The sequence below is a fragment of the Phoca vitulina genome, unplaced genomic scaffold (genome assembly GCF_004348235.1).
Source record: "Phoca vitulina isolate PV1807 unplaced genomic scaffold, GSC_HSeal_1.0 scaffold7, whole genome shotgun sequence".
In the NCBI taxonomy this organism is placed as follows: domain Eukaryota; kingdom Metazoa; phylum Chordata; class Mammalia; order Carnivora; family Phocidae; genus Phoca; species Phoca vitulina.
The window spans coordinates 60,411,284-60,434,404 of NW_022589710.1; the positions used below are offsets into that span (position 1 = coordinate 60,411,284).

The following is a 23,121-nucleotide window of genomic DNA, read 5'->3' on the forward strand; positions in this document are numbered from 1 at the left end:
ATGATCCGACGGGCCGGGGCGCCCGCGCGCGGGGACCCCGCGGGGTAAGTCCGGGGCGGGCGCCCCTCCGCTTCCCCGCCCCCGGGAGTGCTCGGAGCTCCGCGAGCTGCCCACCGGCCAACCCGGCCTCGGGGCGTCGGGTGAGACCGAGCGCCTCCCCAAGGCCGGACTCCCGTTCTGCGTGGACCGGGGCCGCGCTGGTGGCTGCAGGACCCGGGGACTTGGCTAAACTTTGAAGCCCAGACGTCACTGCTCCCTGGAAAAGACAGCCGGCACGCTCGGCGGCTAGGCGGCCAGGCGGGCGGGTGCGGGAAGGGCGTCTCTACCTGTCAGAGCCGGGGTGGAGGGACTGCGTGGACGTGGCCCCTTTCCCGGTCTCCTGTCCCGCCTGAACTGCAGAAGCGATCGCTTGGGGTCCGGATCCCGTGGGCCTCCCGCACCCGCCGCTCCGCCTGCGCCCCCGCGCGCGTCCTGGGACGCTGAAGCCCAGCCGGGCGTGGGGTGGGGGGCCGGGGTCCCCGTAATTTCGGGCGCTCGCCGCCAGGCAGCTGACCGCTCCGCCTAGACCGCGGACCCACCGGGATCCCCTCCCCTGTCCCTCAGGCGGGTCCGGGGACGGTGATCTTTGGACCGGCCTTTGTCGAGCCTGGTGCTTGGGGAGGGTCCAGGGCGCACGGGCTGCGCGGGGGTCTGCGGGATCCCGGGGAGAGGGCACACAGCTTGGCGTGCATAAAGCTGAACTTCTTTTTGGGAAGTTTGGGAACTGGCTTTCAGGAGGGGTCTCTGGTGCCTCGTTTTAGGTCCCCCTCCTCCACCTAAGAACCCAAAGCTGCTTCTGGACGTTGCTAAGGGCTGCGCTCTGGGGAGAAGGTTCCCTCGCCCTGCCCTGCCCTGCCCAGTCCGGCGGGCGTCCCGGGGAAACTTTAGGGGGTTGAAGAGGCTCCAATTCCGGAGGCAGATTCTTGGGAAAGCCTCTTAGAACCTTCTGGGTGCCAAGGTTTATGGGCACCCCCACCCCCACCCCCAGGGCTGCCATTCCTGGCTTTTTGGTCTAAAAATCCCGGGCCTACTTCTGCGATGGACACCCAGCTGCTGCCTGGCCTAGCTTCATGACCTCAGCTCCCAGGGCCTCAGTTCTCTACTCTGTAAAGCAAGAGGAATGGGCTGATCTTGTGCAGTCCTGGATTGGGGGACAGCTGGAGGTGACCGGTTCGCACTCTGGTGGGAGGGGTGGCATGGAGGGCCCTTAAACTCTGCTGCATCTGAATGCCTCCCTCCTCCCTCTTCTCCCATCGCTGCCCCTCCCCGGAAATTCTGCCTGGATGCTTTCCCTTGGAAGTGACCTCTGCAAAGACAAATGTCATCCGGTGGGAAGAACTGGAAATTATGTTGGGGAAGGGGCCCCTTAGGGGCAAGTGTCTACCACATCCAGTATTGCAGGGAGGAGCTAGGAGGAGTTTCCCAGGGAGGAAGAGGAGGTGGGGGGCCAGGGTCCTGACCTCTCCAGCTTCCCTTTCCCCACCCCCCACCCCCGAGGAATGACCTTGCCTCACCCACTTCCTCTTGCCTTTCTTTGTTCACTACTGGGTCAGTTACTTAAGCTCTCGGTGCCTCAGTTTACTTATCTATAAAATGAAGATGAGTAATAGTAACTGCCTTCACACAGTCGTTTTAAGGATTAAATGAGATAATGCATAAAGAGTTTTGCACATTGGAGCGCCTGGGTGGCTCATTCGGTTGAGCATCTGCTTCTTGATTTTGGCCCAGGTCCTGATCTCAGGATCCCAGGATGGAGCCCTGGGTCAGCCCTGCCTGGGGCTCCCAGCTGAGTGGGGAGTCTGCTTGAGATTCTTTCCCTTTGCTCCTCCCCCTGCTTGTGCATTCTCTTGCTCTCTCTCTAAAAATAAATAAATCTTAAAAAAAAAAGTTTTGCACATTTGCCTATAAACTCTTAATAGTTGTTTTTGATAATAGTAGTTATCTCTGTTTACTAGCTCTTTAGCCTTGGACAAGAGACCTGGCCTTTGCCTCATTTATAAATTGGGGATAATAATAACACCCACTTCATAAGATTGCTATGAGGTTTGAATGAGTTACTATTGAAGCAGCTGCCTACGGGCAGCTAAGGGTTAACACACCAGCTCAGGCCTGCTTAGAACAGTGAGGGCACGTTCTAAGGAATATTGGTTTGTTGCTAAAAACACTTTATTTAAGAGGACCTTTTGTGTTGGAAGGGTTCCTAAATATTATTTCACTGAACCTTGGACCTGGTACAGGAATCCCTTTGACAACATTCCTGGAAGGTACTTGCATACCTCCCGGGACGGGGAACTTGCCACCACTGTGGCAGTCCTTCTGACAGGCACATACATAAGAAAGGAATTCCTGAACTTGAGTCGCAGTCTGCCTCCCACTAACTGCTACCATATGAGACCCTGTTCTCCCCTCGGGAGCCCCGTCCTTCTTGACTCTCGAGTCCTATAAGGCAGTTCTCAGGTGCACCCCCACACATCCCCTGTTCCCTGGGCTGCACCTCCTCCTGTGTTCCAGCCCAAAGATGACGAGGAGTAGTCATTTACGACTCCTCACCCCCAGGCCACCCCCAGACCCTGCTGACCACTCGGGGCTGAGATCTGAGTCCTAGGCTGAGGATTCTTCTTTCCGCTTGGCTTCCAAAAGCCCCCTCCTTCTCACTGGCCGGAGATGATGTGCAGACAGCCAGGGGAATGCCTGCTACCCTCATCCCCCTGGGAGCTAGGATGGTGTCACTTGGGTGTCAGCCCCCTGGAAGAGGAGTGTGAGGATCTTGGCAGCTAAGCTCTATCTACTTCTTGTTGAAAATGTCAGCCGGGGAGAAAGAAAAGGCAGACAGGCTGCCCAGTATCCTCAGTGCATATACTTTTTCTCCCTCTGTTCGACAAATAGTATCTGCATTGGGAGGAGGGGGGGCAGCATTAAAGCAAGCCCCTGCCTGCTTGCAGCTGATGTTCTCAGAAGAAACAGAAAATCAGGGTAAGGGGTGTGGGGACCCCAGAGGGGCTGTTCTGGAGCAGGTGGTCCGGGAAGGCTACTCCAAGGAGGTGGCATTTGGGAGAGGCCCGGGGGAAGTGGGAGAGTAAGGCAAGTCCCTGGGGGATGCTGCTGGCATGTCGGGAACCTCGAGGCCCGGGAACCTGGAGTGTGGAGATGAGGACAGAAGGTGGTCTGGTGGGGTAATGGCTTTGGAGAGTGCTGGGGGCCACAGATGGGGTTTGCGCAGATGGGCCTTATTGCAGACAGACTGTAGGGGGACAGAGTCAGGGAAACTGCAGGGAAGGAAGCTCTTCTGTAGGCAGGAGAGAGGGCTGTGGGCTGGGCGGCTGGGCAGTGAGGGAAGAAGCCGGAGCCGCAGGATCTGCTGATGAATTGGAGGTGAGGTGCAGGTGGGAGAGGCGTCGAGGATATCTCTGGCGAAGCTGTGACCTGCCGAGAGGCCAGGTGTCAAATTGTGCAGGGGTCACTGAGGACATGGACACTCAGAGCCCACACTTTTATATGTCCGGTAAATTGAGAGTCTGCTTAAGATTTTATTTGAAAAAGGATTCCACTCTTGGATCTAATCCAATCCCCTAATTTGACAAGGGAAAAGAGTCCCAGAAAGAGGAAGTGACTTAGCCAAGGTCTTAGGAGCTGGAGGTGGGGCTGGGCCTAGAAATTGGGTCTCCTGAGCCTTGAGCCTGCAAGGGGCTGCCTGGGCCAAGCCCCGGAGAGCCCTGGATTTCTGCCTCATGACTGACATAATGCAGGGGTCCTGCTAAACCCCTTGAGAGTCCCTCAGGCACTCCAGGCTCTAAGACTGGAGGTTCTTCTAGGCTGGGGCCCACCCAGAGCAGTGATGGATTCGGGGTTCCAGATCCCAGTTTCAGCTCTGCTCGCTGACCTGGGCTTCCTTGTTTCCTTGCTTTCAGGGGCTAAGCTCCCAGGTGGTCCTTGCTGGCGCTCAGCTGGGAAACCCACCCCCTTCTAGACACTAAAAGAGGCTCAAGCCTGCCCTTCTGGGCCCTGAGAAGCCCCAGTGCACCAGCTAGGAAGCATGTAGGGGGTGGGGGCTCAGGGTCTGCTTGGGACAGGGGAGTGCCCGCACATTTGTCCCCGAGAACCCCCTTCTCATCTCCCCTACCACGTGACAGGACCTATCCTGGGCCAGGGTCGCTGTGTAGTGATCTTTACTGAGGTTGAAAACGTTGAAAGCTTCAAATCCTTCATTAAAATGAAGACACCTGCATTTTAATCCAGGAGATAAGAAATAAAAGATGGAGACCCACCCAAAAGTAGGTATGATATTTGAAGGGGAGACCCACCCCGGGCCCCTCACTGCAGTCTCAGGCCTCCCTGGAGCTCCATTTTATAGACAGGCACCTGAGCTGGCCTGCGGTGTCTCCCAGCCAAGGAGCCAGAGCGGAGAGAAGGGAGGGATGTTGATAGACAGCCACAAACTCTGTCCTTCCCATCCCATCACGGATTCCATCTGTCCCTTGAGTGAGGGTCGTCCCCAGTTCGTGCCATCCAGGGAATGACAAATGAGCAGACCTGTGTAGGCAGCATTGAAGAGGGAGGCCAGGTTTGAAGGGGAGAAGTGTCTGAGCAAAGCTTAGAGGTGGGAAAGTTTAGGGGGGGCTCTCAGTGGGGAGGCTCTACCCCTCGGTTATCAGAACAGGGGAGGTAAGTCTTGATTGGGAGACAAGGGAAACGGCCTGGCATAGGAAGGGGGCCCATCCCCAGGGCCTGGGTTACTCTAGGGGTTTGAAGCACCTGTGTGCCCAGAAAGAGCCCTAACCTGGGGGAAGTGACTCAGAATAGTCCCAGACTTCCTGTTTGCCCCCAGCTGTCTGCCCCCATTCAGGAGTCACCTTCAGAAGGGAGTGAGGGCCCAGGAGTCATCTTGTTCTTGGCAAGTTGGCTTAGAGACAGTGAGTGCTCTGGTGGCCAGCTCTAGAACTTTTGGCTCTAGAACTATTACCCAGTGACTTTTCTAAACTGTATATCTCCCCTTGATCTCATCCTACTGCCCAGTGGTGCTTGCTGCTAGAGACTGAAGACAGCCACCCAGCCACTGCTGAGGTCCCTAGGCTGGGTGGGGAAAACAACATGACACCCATAATGCCTAATCACCATTAGGTGCCAAGGACTCCCTGTCCTCCATACCCCATTCCAGTCCTGCATGAAGCCGATGCACAGCTTATACTTTTTCTGTCCTCCCTGACATGGACGGCTACCGTAGCCTCCTGCCTTTGCCCACAAAGGTTCTTCCTGCTGGGAAGCTGCCGCTTCCTCCGTGAAGCCTTCCAGCCACACAGCTCTTGGACATTTCTCCTTTTTGAATACTCAAAACACTTTTTGCATGAACTACTTATCTACCTAGCAAGACACCAAAACCCCTTTGATGTCACATCTTCTTGTTTCGATTACAGACTTCCAAATAAAAGGGATTAGATCTTTTACTTCCGGATCTTTCTGTCCTGCACAAAGCTGGCACTCCATAAATGCTCGGGGACAATGATATACTGAACAGGATTCTAAAACTTGCCTTGCAGCCTTCTCTTTTGTGTCCTGAAGCATCTGACCTTCTGGAACTATTTGTTAAGGCAGTGCAGAGCTCAGGGTGGGGCCCAGGACTGAGAGGTCAGGAGCCCAACTCCCCTTCTGCAGCAGGTGGTGACCCTCTGAGGCCACCAGTTTGCAACAAGATTGTAGGGACCCTGTGTAGCCCCCAATCTCTTCATCTTATCCTCCCCAGCTGGGCTCCCCTAATTCTAGCTGCATTCCCTTGCTTCCAGAGGAGAGAGGGTGGGAGAAGCTGAAGCCAGCTCTGGATCACCAATAGATACTGCATCCTCAGCAAAAAGGCTGGAGTTAGCTGGGTGTACAGGTTTTGGGGGGCCCAGGCTGGGTCATTGGGTCCCAGGTGCAGGTCTGTGGTCCATGGAGAAACTAGGAAAATCGGGTTGTGGTGGTGGTGATATGTCTGTGTGTGTGTGTGTGTGTGTGTGTGTGTGTATCAGCCAAGATCGCCAAACCATCTCTTCCTGGGCAGAACTGTCTTTTATTCTGAGATTAGGGTTGTTGGTTTGTTTGTTTGCTTGTTTGTTTGTTTGTTTTTGCCACATAAAGCCTCCTTTCTTCTATGAAATGACAGGGTAAATTAATGGTGATTGTTAGTCTCTCATGTCTTTACAGCAAAATAAAAGATTGCGGAAGGAAAGGCTGAGCAATGCTGCTCTAGTCGTTTCAGTGGGATTTATCCCTTTTGTGCCCCCTTCACGCCCACTCCCGCCCCATCACGCCTGGCAGTCAGAGAGTCGAGCTAATTGTATTGTCCTCTGCTGATCTGGAAGATGCTTGGGGGCTTGCACGCTGCCGGACATCGGTGGGGCTGGCGGATGTCTCTAGGGTCCCGTCCCTGTGGTGATTTGGAAGCATACTCTAGGAAGCAAGTCTCTAACTCTCTCTGGGCACCGTTTTCCCCGTTTGAGAAATGAACCCAGTGATCTCTAGGTCCCTGCTTGGTCCGATGTTCAGTGATTGCCCGAATACTGGCTGAAAGGCAGCAGAAGCTGGCGGGATTGATGTGCCAGCTGGAGATAACTAGCCTTTCTTCCTTCTGACGGCTGGAAGGCAGCCTGTGGAACATTCTAGAACATATGGGTACACTTTCGTACGAAACAAAGACCCAGAAAGGAGACTTCTGGGTCATCACCCTGACCAAGTGCCTGGAAGGAAATGCTTTTTCACTCCTGTGGGTTTATTTTTGAAAAGCCATTTTTGAAAAAAGTGCATCGGTTTTGGAAGCCCACTTTGGGGCTGGGCCCCTGGTCTCCTGGTAGGACTTGCTGGCTGGACGGTGGGTCGGGCAGGTCACGTTGGGGTCTCTGCGTGTGAGTGGATTCGTGAGGTGGCGCCGGCTCTCGCCATTTTGTGTACGAGCTGAGGCGATGCTGAGAGGGTCGCAGGCAGCCTCATGTCACAGAGCTCCTGGTGGGAAGGCTGTCCTGTCAGGGGTTGAGAGGGATGAGGCCCTGAGAGAGGGGGCTCCCTGCGGGGCAGGCCGGATAGCAGGCCCAGTGCTGCCCTGAGGTGGCCAGCCCGTCCCTGTGTGGGCAGGGGCTGCAGGTGACAACAGTGTGCCTTCCCTGCACCCCCCACCCCCACACAGTGGTAGACAGCGAACCCAGGCCCTTCCCTCCGTCAGCGGGGCCTGGAAGGAGGAAAAAGCGCTCGGTGGGTACAGAGGAACCCTCCCCTCTGCCTAAGTGTCCACAGGGCAGTGGGGGGCGGGGGGCCTTCCTAACTCCGTACTGTGTGGCTGTCAGCCTCTGCCTCTGACAGAAGAATCTGGAAGCCACCATCATGGCCGCCATCTCCGGCTTTCCCCACCTGCTGCCTCAGGCCCATCTCCTGTCCGCGGCCGGTGGAGCTTGAGGAGGCTGCCCCAGTGGCTAAAACAGCTCTGGTGGTCGAAACTTCTGGCGCTCAGAAACAACTCTGGCGGTCAGCAGAGCTCCTTGCCCCCATCTTGCCAGTAATTCCTGGGAGCGTTCCTACCCCAGTCTGTACTTGTTTGAAGGGACGAACCAGCCTGCTGTGAAATGTCAGTTCCCTTTCAAAAGAAACGGCCTAGAGAGCGGTTGTGGTCAAGGCCTGTTGCTGGTGTGTGCACCGCGGCAGCGACACACACTCAGGCCACATCCTAGGGGCCAAGGGCACCAGCCCCGGGGCCGGGCCCCGCTGCACCCTCCGTCCTGGTGCCAGGCAGAGTGACGGTTCCCCCAGAGCCTGGCTCCACCCACAAACCTGGAGCCCAGGGGAGGTAAAGATGCTAGGAGAGGGAGGCCAGGGTGGGGATCTTTGAGCCGAACGGTGAGAGGCTGCCCTGGAGGGGGCCGTCCTAGGGGACATTTCCCCCCATGAAGGTGGCCCCCATTTCCTCACTGACTCTGGGATCTTTGTCAAAGCCACGAAATTTGTATCCCTAATTAAGAGATGAGACTTGAGCTGTCAACACCAACCCAACTCCTTGATTGACATTTGAGAGGAGACACCAGGGCTGATGAAAAAGCCTGTTTTCTGAAGATGGACAGAGGAGAGAGGGGGGATGGAGAGGGACAGCCCGGGAGGAGGAAAGGGGACCACATCGGTGCAGAGAAGCCTTCTCCTTCCGCACAGGTGTCCCAGAGCTAAATTATTCCCTGGGTCCATAAGTGTGAAGTAAAGAAATAAAGGACTCTGCATCTGAAATTCACAATCTGATGATCTCTGGCTAAAGGAGCAAGCTGTCAAGAAGGAATTCACCAGGGACCTTTCTCCCCAGCCTCCAAGTCTCCAGCTTCCTTAATCTCAATCAATATCAGATGGATACTGTAAATTTCTCTAGGGATATTGCAATTCAAAGCAAGGATTTAGCTTTCTGCAGATGGCATCTGATGACAGCATTTATTCATTTATTATGCTTGCTTCTTTCTGTTCTTGACATTTTTGACAGTGCATCCATCTAAAATATATTCAGAGATTCTTTTCTAGACTAATATCTTCTTTATCCATCCTTACCCATCTGTCCATCCATTCATCCATCCATACACTCATCCACACCTCCTCCCATCCATCCACCCATCCTCCCATCCATCCTCCTATCCACCCACCCATCCTCCACCCATCAATCCATCCATGCATCTACCCATCCTCCCATTCATCCTACCATCCTTCCACTCATCCATCCATCCATCCATCCATCCATCATCCATCATCCATCCATCCAACCTTCCATCCATCCATCCTCCCATCCAAACACTAGTCCATTCACCCATCCGTCTATCTACCCATTCATTCATCTATCCATCTATCCATTTACTGAACATTTGTTGGACATCTAAGAGTTTCCAGTTTATTAGGGAAAATAAGAGAAATATGCACATAATTAAATCACAGGGCACTATATAAAATCATGCCTGTGTTCTACGACACCTGGCTTATGGTGAGCAGGAAGGACTCTCTGGCGGAGGTGGCATCTGGATTGAGTCTTGAAGGATGAGTAGGATTTTAACAGCTGAAATCAGGCATATGCAGAGAAGGGCATCCCAGATCGAAGAAAAGCACAAAGCAGGAAGGTAGGGAAGGACAAATGGCGTGGGGGAGCCCTCAAGAGCCTCCTCTGGGGGCAGGGAGGAAGAGTTCTGTGTGTAATGAACCTAGAGAGGGACTTGGGTCTGCTTGGCAACAGTTGGAAGAGTTTGGATTTAACCACGGTGGTGAAGACCACAGGTCTGTTCCCCTACTTAGAGCAGGACAATCCTGTACCTGCCAGGACACCTTTCTCCTTCTTCTCCACCATGTGGAGCAGGGAGGGATCCATGCCTCCTAGGGTTGTTGTCGCCATTACATGAGAGGATGTTGGGTCTAGCTGTTCGGGCTGAGATTAGTTGGGAGCTGTTACCCGTCTGTGTATGGTGGGTGTGTGCAGTGCGCACTTGTGCACTGTTGATTTCCGTCCAAGGCTTATTATATACCTGAAAAAAGGCACACATGGACACACAAAAATAGCGACATTTAAAGCATCAAACATTTTTCTCTCTTTGAAGCTACACCCAGTCTGAGCGCGTGTTTACTTAATTTTGGTCTGTGGGCACAGTTTGATCTGCATGTACGTGTTAGTCTGTGTGCCTCTTTTTTCACTGCGTGTTTCCTATACGAATTTTTATATGCCGTGCTGTGGCCATACGTCACACACATATCATCTTGGATGGCCTCAGCATATTATGACCATTTTAATGGTTGGAGTTGACATGTGTCAACTTCTTTCTAATCCCCTCTGTTTTAAATGAAGCTCCTGAAAATTTCTGTGGGTCTAGGATTGGGGGACCATTTCCTTGAGAAGTGTCACCATCCTGGAGTACTTGAATTCAAGGGTAAACCAGAGCCTGTTGAATGGCCCCTGAATTTTAATTGGGTGAAAATTTTAGCTGAACACTTCCCAGTTTCCCTGAAGCTACGTGTGGCCATGTGATTAAGTTCAAGATGGTGAAATTTAAGTGGGGAGTGTAATTTGCTTGCAGATGTCCTTAAAGAGAAGGGACATGCCTTTCTCTCCTTTCCTCTTTCCTGTTGGCCGGAATGCAGATGTGATGGTTGGAGTTGAAGCAGGCATCTTGGACTCTGAGGTGAATTTGAGACTAGAGGTTCCTCGACATGTTGGAGCATCATCCCACCCCTGGACTACTTACTCAGACTTTTATATGACAGAGGAATACATATCTATCTTATTTAAATCACTGTTATTTTAGATTTTCAGACACAGACAAATTTAATCCTAACTAACATAAAAAGTTTTCTTTCTTGTCACACAGTACCAGATTATGTCAACAATAATAAAGCTGCTCTGCAGGGCTGCCTGCAGGTCTTCATTCCTAATGGAAGTTGGAAGGAGGAAGAGGAAGAGAGAGAAAAGGCAGTTTTGTGTCGACCAAGGCTCTTATTTCAAAGACTAGATTGCAAATACTGTCTTCCTCTTGGGTGTTTGTGAGTTTTAGATTTCACCAGAAGCTGCATTATTCTGGTTTGAGTTCTGACTCCCAAATTCTGGGCCTTGATGGAGCTAAACTTAGCTGAGCAACTGTGTCTCTTCTTTCAGCCTCAGTTTCCCCATCCCTGCCATAGACAGAGAACTCTCGTAGGTTGACCCTCTCTGGGCTGACCCTCTGCAGCTCTTTCTGAAATGGAGTCTCCTGTCACCCCAGCACCAGAAAGCCCGGGCCCAGTCTCAGCAGTGCCTCTGTCCTTGCTGGCCACCACCATCCATTCATCCATCCATCCACTGCCTCTTTTTTCCTAAATATTTAGTTATTCACTGCAGAGAGAGAGAGTACTCAAGCAGGGAGACGGGCAGAGGGAGAGGGAGACAAGCAGACTCCGGGCTGAGCAGGGAGCCTAACGTAAGGCTCGATCCCAGGACCCTGAGATCATGACCCGAGCCAAAATCAAGAGTCAGACATTTAACCAACTGAGCCACCCAGGCACCCCCCCCACCCCTTTTTTTTAAGTAGGCTCCACACCCAGCCAGTGTGGAGCTCTGAGATCTCGTGACCCTGAGATCAAGACCTGAGCCAAGATCAAAAGTCAGACACCACCCAGGGAGCCCCCCCCCCCCCCGCCACTGCCTCTTTATTGAGCACTTCCTGGGCACCAGGATGGGTTTGTGCTGAACACTGGCCCCTGGAGGTCTTGAATGATCACCTTACCTCTCTGCCTGGCCTAGGGAGAGGTTTGTCCTGAAATGCCCGGGTTTTGACTTCCCCTCCCCAGAATAGCACAGGCTTCTTTGGAGCCTAGAAGAGCCTGCTCTGAGCTGACCTGCACAGCCCAGGATTGCCCATTCAGGGCTGCGTCTGGGAGGCCCTACGTGTACAGGCCTGGGATTGAGTGGGGTGGGCTGCCTTGGTAGGCTGAGCAAGTGTCCCTGGAAAGGGTTTGAAAGATAGTCAGGGCTCTTCTTTTTTTTAAAAGGTTTTTTTAATTTATTTTTTTGAGAGAGGGAGTGAGAGAGAGAGAGAGCACATGAGAGGGGGGGAGGGTCAGAGGGAAAGCAGACTCCCTGCTGAGCAGAGAGCCCGATGTGGGTGGGACTCGATCCCGGGACTCCAGGATCATAACCTGAGCCGAAGGCAGTCGCTCAACCAACTGAGCCACCCAGGCGCCCAGGGCTCTTCTTTTTACAGGCCAAAGCAGCCCCCATCCTTGGCTCTAGCATCGTCAGATGTCAGAGCTCAGGGTTGCTCTTGAGGCCCCCAATCCAGCCCCTGCTTACAGATGAGTCTACAGCAGAGAGAAGGGGAAGTGATTGTCCTGAGGTCTCGCAGCTGGACCCAAGCTCTTTCCAAGGCCCTGTGAAGGTGCCTGGGCCATTCTTTTGCGTGAGGCATCGGAGATGGGGGCAGGGGGGACTGGCACATCAGTCTTCACTGAATGCCTCTCCCTCCAGCCTCTGGAAAATGTGAGCTCTTTCCTGCCTCGGAGACTAAGCACACAGGCCCCACCTCCACCTCCTGCAAAAAGCCTTCCTGGCTGTCTAGCCTCCAGGGCTGTTGCATACAGTTGTGCAGGTTGTTCACTGCACAGAGGCACCTGCCTGAGAGAGAAACCAGTGGGGGCTAAAATTTCATTCTCTTGCCTTGCCATGTATGATGTCAAGCAGTGAAGGGGGAGGGAGTGGTGGTGAAGGGTTGCCTGCATTCATGGGGAGGAAGGACACCGAGTTCTCATGTACACAGAGGAACCGCACGGGCTAGCAGGGACCCCGGACAGCAGTAGACCCGTCAGCACCCTCAAAGCCTTGCTCCTTGCGCCCGGCACAGTGTACTCTTTGTCCGTGGCCCCAGCAAGCTCCCCAGGGCAGAAAGAGGGACTCCTCTTGTCCTGTGTCCTTGTCGGCCCAGCACTCTGCTGGCCAGTGCTCAACTCCCAGAACACGCGTGCTGAGCAAGAGTTGGGAGGGCTGGGGAGGGGTGTCCAGCTCAGGGCTTGGGAGATGTTTGTTGAGTGAATATATGGCAGGTTAATGCCAAGGAGAGAGGTGAGGGGAGGTTGACCAGGACAGAGGGCATCCGGGAGAAGGAAGGGGGCCACCAGGAGGCCTGCAGCTTAGGCTTTTTGCAGGAGGTGGAGGTGGGGCCTGTGTGCTTAGTCTCCGAGGCAGGAAAGAGCTCACATTTTCCAGAGGCTGGAGGGAGAGGCATGCAGTGAAGACTGATGTGCCAGTCCCCCCTGCCCCCATCTCCGATGCCTCACACAAAAGAATGGCCCAGGCACCTTCACAGGGCCTTGGAAAGAGCTTGGGTCCAGCTGCGAGACCTCAGGACAATCACTTCCCCTTCTCTCTGCTGTAGACTCATCTGTAAGCAGGGGCTGGATTGGGGGCCTCAAGAGCAACCCTGAGCTCTGACATCTGACGATGCTAGAGCCAAGGATGGGGGCTGCTTTGGCCTATAAAAAGAAGAGCCCTGACTATCTTTCAAACCCTTTCCAGGGACACTTGCTCAGCCTGTCAAGGCAGCCCACCCCACTCAATCCCAGTGGGGACCAGTAGAATAAGGGGGTGACTGGACAAGCCATTGGGGCCCCCTCTGGGTAGGAGGCCCTAAGAGCAAAGGCTGGGGCTGGAGAAACCGGGGGCCCACAGGCATACCCGGCCTAGCCCCTGACCCCACCTCTGCAGGGCCAGGGCCTGCACTGGGCCCTTCGACGCCCACCCAGCACAGGGTCCTGGAGCACAGCGCTGGCCCAGCAGTGGCCCAACGGCTCATCCTTGCCACAAGGACCCTCTGTCTTGTGGGGACACGGGAGGGACATGCAGTGCTGTGCCTATAGGATGCGGGATGTTTGCCTGGAGTGCTGGGGTCCCCACTGGCTGAGGGGTGTCCTGCTCAGATGAGGGGGTGTCTGGGAGAGCTTTCCTGAGGAAGGCAGAGCCACGCTGAGTGATGTCTGGGAGTTTCCCAGGTAAACGTGGGGAGGGAACCAGTATGGCCATGTTGGGGGCGCTGCGGGCTCAGCGTGCCTGCCTTTTGCACTCTGCACGGATGGAGGATGGGCTGTGCAGGAGAGGGGACCAGAGAGCAGAGGCCCTTAGGCTGTATCCTGAAGGCCATGGAGAGGGAGACGGGTGTGTTCCCCATTTTAAAAACTGAGCCATGTATTCATGTCCCAGGGCTGCTGTAACAAAGTAGAGCCAACTAGGGGGTTTAAAGCAAGAGAAATTTATTCTCTCACAATTCTGGAAGCCAGGAGTCTGACATCCAGGTGGCAGCAGGGCCACGCTCCCTCTGAGACTGGGTAGACCCCCTCTTGCTCTCCCCATTTTCCGGGGGCCCGAGGCAGTCCCATTGAGTCCCTGGGCTTGTAACCTGTGCTCCAGGCTCGGCTTCCTGGTGTCACGGCCATCTGCTCCCTGTGTGTCTGTCTCTGTCTAGTCTCTTCTTACAAGGAGACCGGTCCCCCTGGATTCGGGCCCATCCTGCTCCAGGATGACCTCATCTCAACTCATTACATCTCCAACAACCTTCTTTCCAAATAAGGTCACGTTCGGAGGTACGGGCAGTTAGGACTTCAGCATATCTTTTGGGGGGACACAGTTCGATCTGTAACAAGCTAGAATTTACGTAGGGTAAAATTCACCTTCTTTTGTGTTCATTTCCATACATTTTGGCCCACATAGTGTGCCCCCACAACCAAGATATGGAACGGGCTGTTGCTGTCCAAAATTCCTCTGTGCCCTTTTGTAGTCAGCCTGCCCTCCCTCCGTCCCCCCAGTCCTGGCAGTCACTCATTTCTTCTGGGTCCTTACGGTTCTGCCTTTTCGAGAATGTCATATGCACGCTGCCTTGTGAGGCTGGCTTCTTTCACTTAGCTGAATGCATCTGCGATCCGGCCATGGCTGCATCTCAGGACTGTGTTCATTTTTATTGCTGAGAGGATCTCGTTGTTTTGGACGTGTCACCGTTGGTTTATCCGCTCACCCACGGCAGCACATTTGGGTCGTTCTGGTTTTTGGTGATTGCACAAAAAGCCACTGCCAGCATTTGCATGAAGGGTATAGGTTTGGGGTAGGGAACTCAGTGGGCCAGCCTGCGTTCGGGATGCCGCCTGAGGAAGGACGTGGGGTGGGGGAACAGCATGTGGGGAGGCCAAAGGAGGCGGCGGCCAGGGTCTAGGCGAGCAGTGATTGCGGCCTGGACAAGTGTCTTGGTGACGGGGCTGGGGAGAAGTGGGCCCACTGGAGGGTAGAGTGCACGGGGCCCGGTGGGGGCGCCCTGGGGGGGCACCATGCCAGTGTGGAGGCCCGCCCTCCGCCCCCCCCACCCCCGGGGGAGGGTGGCTGTTGAAGCTCAGCGTGACAGCGTGGACCTGGGGTGCTGACGGGTGGACCACTGCAGTGTAACGGGTAGGCGTGGGGACACTGGCGCTCGCTGTCAGGATTCCCATTCTCCCCTCCACCTGTTTCCTCGTCTGTAGGACAGGGATACGAGTAGTTCCCAGTTCACCGAGCCGTTGTTGTATTATGTGACTTATTACCTGTAAGGAGCTTGAACAGAGTCTGATACGTAGTAGGTGTGCACGAACCACGGTCAGTGGCCGGCTCCACACCCTCTCGTCTACTCCACTCATCCCTTTGGCCACAAGCCAGTCTGTGGTCCCTCTAGTGGCTCTGTGGGGCCGTGGATGACAGTCATCTGGGCCCTGTCCCAGGTCTGCCCTGACTTGCTGGGAGAACCTGAGCTGCCTCCTTTACCTCTCTGGTCACTGTTGCCTCCCCTCACACCGTGTGGAGGGACGAAGCCCTGCCGTGTGCCGGGCTCCGTGCAGAATGGCGTGCGGCAAGGTGGCCACACACAGAAGGAACTTCGTAGGGACATGCAGGTGAGGGGCGCCCGGGCGGCTCCGTCGGTGAAGCGTCTGACTCTTGATTTCAGCTCAGGTCGTGATCTCAGGGTCGTCAGATCGAGCCCTGTGCAGAGTCCAACACAGGGCATGGAGCCTGCTTAAGGTTCTCCCTCTCCCCCTGCTCCTCCCCGCTTCTTCTCTTTAAAAAAAAAAAAAAAAAAAGGACATGCAGGTGACCTGCTCATGACAGTCTGTGGGGAGGCCCAGGTGAGTGACTCTCAGGGCACCCTCAGGTTTGGGGACTGGCGGAGGCTCCCCTATAGTTGCCACAAATCTCATCCTCCTGTTCTCCCAAATCCATCCTCCACCCATGACAAGAACGACCCAGGTGTCACCCGCAGCGGCCACCCCGGTTGGAGGTGAGCGAGTGCCTGGCTTGGGCTCCACAGGGAGAGGTGTGGCGGGTCGTTGTTCAGACGCCACTGCAGCTCCCGAGGTCTGTTGGAGAGCCTGGCTCTGAGACCAGGGTTCATGTCCCAGTCATGTTTGGTGCTGGCCTAACGAAGGAACATTTACAGTCAATCCTCAGGACTCACAGATCCCCTATTTGCACGTTCTTCTACTTGCTAAAATTATTCGTAACCCCCAAATGGTAGCACCTCAGAAGTCATTTGCAGACATGCTTGGAATGGTGAAAAACTGGGATCCTCTGACACGCGCATTCCCACCTGAGGCCAGATAAGGCTAGACGCTGCCTTCTTGTTTCAGTTCTTATCCTTCAAACAAGGGTCCTTGTCATGGTCTGTTGAGTGCCATGGTTTTCACATTTTTAATGCATTTTGTTGGTGATTTCACTGTTTACAGTGTCCCCTGACCACAGAGCTGAAGTGCTTTCTAGCGCTCCTAAATGCAAGAACACTGTGATGGCCTTGCAAGAAAATGTGTGTGTTCAAGAAGCTTCATTCAGACGAGGTGTATGCGCTGTTGGCTGTGAGTTCAATATTCATGCTTCGAGAATATATATTAAGTAAAGTGTCTTTAAAAAGAAAGGCACATAAGGAAGGTTATGTATTGATCAGTTGACGAAAATGTTGTGACTAGCAGCTCACAGGAACCTCACCTAACCCTATGTTTCCCCTGGACGCAGTGGTTCAGTATTCGCTCAGTGCTCACGGTGACTTACAGAACATAACAACCACAAAAAATAAGAACCGATTGTATCTACATCGTGTAGATAAATTGGCCCCAGGTCTCTCCCCTGCGCCCTCTGCACTTCCGCTGCTAGCAGCTCATTCCTCTGGATTAACAAGTGCCCTTTTTATATATGGTCTCTCCTTCAAATGCACAAATCCTTGGGATAGGCACTATCCTGAAATTCAAGACTTGGAAGGTTTCCGAGAAGGGGAGTGGTCAGCGCTAGGATGCCGTATCCTGTGATTCTAATAGAAGGTTCTACGGGGCGCCTGGGTGGCTCAGTCAGTTGGGCGTCAGACTCTTGGTTTCGGCTCAGGTCATGATCTCGGGGTTGTGAGATCCAGTCCCATGTTGGGCTCTGTGCTTAGTGGGGAGTCTGCTGGAGATCCTCTCTCTCCCTCTGCCCCTCCCCCCACTCATGCATGCATGCTCTCTCTCTCTCTTTCTCAAATAAATCAATCTTGAAAAAAAAAGAAATCTTTGCAGGGAGCAGCATATCAATCAAGGCAAATAAAAGCGAGGATTCTTGGCACTCATAGGTGTGTCCCTAATAATTACAGCAGTTATGTCCGGAGGGTTTACATCAGGCCCCTTTGCTGAGAGCTTTTTTTGAGTTATCACAGCCCCAGGAGGCTGGGGTTACAGTGCCCAGTTTACAGGGAGGCATAACAAGTGATTCGGTCAGAGCTCTCAGCAATCAGTGGAAGAGCCCAGACCTGGATTCAGCGTCATCTCAGTCCAGAGCCACCGTCCTGAGCCCCCGAACTCCCTGCATCCCAAGGTTCCGGGACCTTGCTGCCTCTCCTAGAGCCAGGTGTGCCTGGATCCCGGAAGGAATGCTGTGGACACCCCCCCCCCCCGAGCCTTCTGAGCCCCTTCCCTGATTTGGCCCTGTCCGGATGGGCGAGCCTGGTCCCACCTGCTAGTGTCTCCCTTGTCATCCTCTGGCAAAGTCCCACCCTGGAACCCCTGGCCCTGGAGTCACAGGGAGACAGTCTAACCAGGGTGGGTTGGCGTGTGCCTGTCAGGCCTCAGGATGGCTCCCTATAGCTCCTTACTCTGTGCACCCCAAGGCCTCCCCACAGCCCCCGAAGTTAATGAGCCAGCGTCCTGGGCTTCCTCCAGCCCCCCGCTCTGGAAAACTCAGCGCTAGTGACTTCCCTCATGCTGAGGCGTCAGGGACTGCGCACACTGTAAAGTCTGACGAGGACAGGTGGGCATCGCTGCTTGCAGAGAACAAAAGCCTAAATATTAAGATGTGCGCCCGGAAGGTGGGATTTCAGGCAGGGAGTGCGGCATCCCGTTTGTATTTCAAGGTAGGGGCCCGGGCCCAGGAGACAGCAGCTGCCAAGAAGCACCAGGACGAGTGAGGCTGGCTTGTCACATGACTCGCTTACCCCCTGTAGAGGAAATGTGGTCACAACAACTGTTGGGTGGGTTACAGGGTGACTCAGTGTCACCAGGGGTGGAAGGAACGTGAGACTGAAGTAGTTTCCTGCAAGGTGCTGTGAGGGCCGGTTGTCCGCAGCCTGCAGCCTCACGCTGCTCTCACCAGTGCCCTGGGTCGGCTCCGTGCCCGACTCCACCTCCAGTTTAGAATGGGGTTCACTTTGTCAAAGCACATCCCCACACCCTCTGGTCATGGTTCACCCTTCTGGCAACCCCCTGAAGTGGTGGGGTGGGGGGGGGAGTATTCTTCTACTTATTTCACTACTGAGAGAACTGAGGCCCAGAGAAGGAGGGAGACTTGTCCAAGGACACACAGCAAGCCTGTAGGAGAGGCTAGAATAGACCCCGGCTCCCTTTCCCCAACAAAGCATTTTCTGCACCACTCAGGTGTCCAGGATGAGTAATGTCACCGGTAACCATTTACTGAGCCCTTGTTAAGCTCCAGATGAAGTAGTCTATCTTGTCCTCCCAGGGTCAGTGCTGTTCTCGCTCTCATATTACGGACATTGAAAGGCCAGGCTCAGGGGGCACCTGGGTGGCTCAGTCGGTTAAGCGACTGCCTTCGGCTCAGGTCATGATCCTGGAGTCCCAGGATTGAGTCCCACATTGGGCTCCCTGCTCAGCGGGGAGTCTGTTTCTCCCTCTGACCCTCCCCCCCCATGCTCTCTCTCTCTCTCTCATTCTCTCTTTCTCTCTCAAATAAATAAAATCTTAAAAAAAAGAAAGAAAGAAAGAAAGGCCAGGCTCAGAGTGGAATTTGGTCAGGCCGAAAAAAGAGAAATCCCAGCAGAGATCCAGCAGGAGGGGCCTGAAGGCACAGAGGTCCCTTGTCTCTCCTTCTAGGTTGAGTCATGTCCACCATGGGCTGCTGATCTCCCCCCTTGCCTCTCCCTCCCTGGCCCAGTGTCAAGTTGGGGAAGGGAGCACTGCATGCTCCTTCCTTTTTCCCCCAGATGATGGGGAACCACTGAGTAAGCAGGAGGCAGGGCCAGAGGCCAGGGTCACAGTGGGACACGTGGGCCACCATGCATTGCGGGTGCTCCTAGAGATAAGGAGGCTGGCAGGGGCAAAGGACGCAGCCTTCTTAGAGCTGTCTGAGCCCTGTTTTCCGAGCTGGGTCTGCCCGTCGGAAGGACAAGGCAGCAGAAAGGTGGGCAAGGACTCTGGGAGTTTTGTAGAAGCTCAGGAAAGGGGTGGTGGGCTGGGATCCGTGAGCAAAACCGGACCTGCAGCCAGCCCCCTAGAGAACGGGCCCTTAAACACTGGAACAGGTGACCAAGAGCAGAATCTTCCTCTTGAAGAGCTTTCTGAACAGGGTAATGGCAAATGGTATTAACTCAACATGCATATAATTTTCCTTTTTATCTTTTTTCTTTCGTCTTTCTAATTAAAAACAAATCCCCCACGTAGTACACAAATTTACACACACTGAAAAGATTTAAACAGTATTAAAAGTCTAGACCTGTGTTGTCTAATACATTAGCCACTAGCCACATAGAGCTATTTTACAAATTAAATCAGTTAAAATGAAGTAACATGGGCGCCTGGGTGGTGCAGTCGGTTGGGCATCCGACTGTTGGTTTCAGCTCAGGCCGTGATCTCAGGGTTGTGAGGTCGAGCCCCAAAACATCAGGCTCCGTGCTCAGCATGGAGTCAGCTAGGGACTCTCTCTCCCTCTCTCTCTGCCCCTCCCCCGGTGCTCACTCTCTCTCTCTTTCTCTCTCTCTCTCTCCAAAACAGATAAATCTTTTTTTTTTTAAGATTTTATTTATTTATTTGACAGAGAGAGACAGCAAGAGAGGGAACACAAGCAGGGGGAGTGGGAGAGGGAGAAGCAGGCTTCCCGCGGAGCAGGGAGCCCGATGTGGGAATCGATCCCAGGACCCCGGGATCACGACCTGAGCCAAAGGCAGACGCTTTATGACTGAGCCACCCAGGTGCCTGACAAATAAATCTTTAAAAAAATAAACTTAAAAAAATAAAATGAAGTAACAGTCTCACCAGCCATACTTCAAGTCCCCCATAGCTGCAGGCAGCTAATGGGGACCACACTGGATAGGGCAGGCATAGAACATTTCCATCATCATCCACCATTCTTGGGGGCAGCACTGACCACACCATAAGCTGGGAGAACTCTCCTGGCTGGAAAATCATTTTTGGAATCGGGTTGGTTCCTTTGGACCTGTTTTGTGTTACGTATGTTGGGGTATCCACCTTTCCTCCCACAAAATTCCATCTGGCCTGCCCAGCTCCTGGGCCCTGTGGGTATGCAGATGATATCTCCCATGTTTTCCAGATGGGAAGAAGGCAAGAGGGCCACAGGTAAGGGGAGGGTGGGGTCAGGTCTGTCCCTAGGAACAGAAGCCCTTCCCCTTGGTTTGTCCCGGGTGGCTGAGTTGCGGCCAGCCAGGGACCGCGGTGATCTATCCGAGTCCCCGCATGTGGTGCCATATCGTCTGTGACAGGGAGACACAGATGAGCAGATGGTCTCCGGGAAGACTTGCTCCTAGGCATCCATTCCTCCATTTTTATTATGCCCCTGAAGTGTTCACTTATTGTCTTCTCATTTTCATAAGAGAGTACAGTCAAGGGTAAAGAAGGAGAAAGAAGTCACTTAATTTCAGGATTAACAACTACTGTTGGACCAGTTTACACTCGCGCCGACAGAGCAGAAGGGCTCTGGTTCTCCCACATCCTCCCGGGCGCTCAGTGATGCGGGTCTTCTTCGTGATAGCTGTTCCTGTGGGCTCTTGGAGTTGTCATTCCACATTCCTAGATTCTTCATGCTGTTGAGAATCTTCATGCACTTGTTGACCATTGGGAAGTCCTCCGTGTGAAGTTCAAGTGTCTTGCTCATTTTTCTATCTGCTTCTATTTGTCCTGCCTCTTCCTTATTGATATGCAGAAGTTCTGTGCTTAAGCTGGGTATCAGCCTGTTGTTGGTTATGCGAGTTACCAGTATCTTCTCCCACTGAGGACTTGACTTTACTCTCTTAAGGGCATCTTGATCAACAGAAAGTCTTCATTTTAATGCAATCCAATGTATCCATTTTTTTAAGGTCGGTGTGTGTGTACTGGTTAAGAAGTCTCTCTCTTCCATCAGATTATGAAGATATTCTTTATTTTCTTCTAGAAGCTTTTTGTTTTGCTTTCCACATTTAGGTCAGGACAGAGTCTCCCTGGAACTGATTTTTGTATGCTGTGAAGAAGAGTCAAGTTTCTTTTTTCTGCCCATGTGGATACCCTGTTGTCTCAGCACATTTTGTTGCAAAGACTGCCCTTTCCTCAATGTCCTACTGTGACCGGGCATACAAGGGACTGTGTGTGTGTCGGTCTGTTTCTGCACTCTTCTAGTCCGCCGACCTCCATGTCTATCCTGCACCAATACCACACCATCTTAATCACTGTAGCTTTAGAATAAGTCTTGGTACCTGGCAAACAAAATCCTACCCCATTCTTCAAGTGTGTCAGGGATAACCTTGGCCCTTAGCATCTCTGCGTGCCTTTTCACGGGACACCTTTGGGAATCTAACTGGAATTGCATTGATTCTTTAGATCAGTGTGTGTAGAATTCATACCTTGGCATTCCATGGACAAGATCTGTCCTTCCATCTGTTCTCATCTTATATGTTTATAATGTTCACTGTTTCATGTTATAAGCAGGAATCTGGAGGGGTTTGGCAGAATGGGTTAAGAACGTGGACTATAGATTGAGAAACCATCAGGGTTCAAATCCCAGCTCTGCCGCTTACTAATTCCATAGTTTTAGTGAATGGCTTAACTTCTGTGCCTCAGTTTTCCCCCTCTGTAAAATGGGAATGATAACCAGAGTGATCTCACAGGGTTATTTTAAAGGATTGATGTAGTTAATATAGAGCAATGCCTGGTGCATAGAAATCTCTGGAAACATTATTAGTTTATTTTTGAGTATGTAATACATTCACAGGATTCAAAATAAAAGTATATTTTTAAAAAGATGTATAGTGAAAAATTCTTACCACCTTTATTCCCTGTGTGCCTATTCCCACCCTTGCCCAACTAGTTACTGGTTTCTCCTATCTTCTTCCAGAGTTTCTTTATTCAAATACAAATAATCTTTTTTTTTTTTTCCAACAAAGGAGCACGATAAACGTATAGTTCTGCATTTGCTTTTATCATTTAACCACATATCCTGGAAATCTTTCCATATCAGTATACAGAGGGCCTCTTCATTCTTTTTTTAACCATTGCCTGGTATCCATCTATTTATGTCACCCCTTTACGATGGATGTTTAGATTGTTTCCAGTCTTTTCCCAGTTGCGGACAATGCTGTAGTGAACCCAGGGAGTATCTTTGTCTATTCATCATTTTGCACACGTGCAACTATATCTTTATAGATATATGATTCCAGGGCTTGTATTAGGTTGAATATCTAAAATTGCTTTCAGAGGCACCTGGGTGGCTCAGTCGGTTAAGTGTCTGCCTTCAGCTCAGGTCATGATCCCAGGGTCCTGGGATCGAGTCCCGCATGGGGCTCCCTGCTCTCCCTCTACCCTTCCCCCCTGCTCATGATCTCTCTCTCTCTCAAATAAATAAATATTTATGGGGAGTCTGCTTCTCCCTCTACCCTTCCCCCCGCTCATGATCTCTCTCTCTCTCTCAGATAAATAAATAAAATCTTTTTTAAAAATTGCTTTCTTTGTAGGTCAAAGATAATTGGATGTTGCCAACAGTACTAATCTTTCCTCAATCACTCAGTCGTTAACAAAATTTCATCGAGCACCTGTTCTGTGCTGAGCCTGGGCACACAGCAGTAGATATGACCCGCCCTGGAACACAGAGTGAGGGGAGGGGAGGAGACGGGCAGTGACAAGTGGTATTATTCGCTGTTTGATTCCACCTTTTGATATCTGTAAGTCACGTTGCAGTAAACATCTCTGTCCATGGAGCTTTATCATACTTTTTCTTTTTTTTTTTTTTTTTTTAAATTTTTTTTTAAAGATTTTATTTATTTATTTGACAGAGAGATAGAGAGAGAACACAAGTAGGCAGAGAAGCAGGCAGAGGGAGAGGGAGAAGCAGGCTCCCCGCAG

At 52.6% G+C, this 23,121-nt stretch overlaps 1 protein-coding gene across 1 annotated transcript in view; it reads left to right on the top strand.

Annotated features, from left to right (window-relative positions):
* Positions 1–23,121, top strand: part of RIN3 (Ras and Rab interactor 3) — a 123,197-nt gene continuing 100,076 nt past the window's right edge. Inside the window, exon 1 of the mRNA XM_032404692.1 lies at positions 1–44. Within this exon, the coding sequence (XP_032260583.1) occupies positions 1–44 (44 nt within the window). The remainder of the gene's footprint in view (positions 45–23,121) is intronic.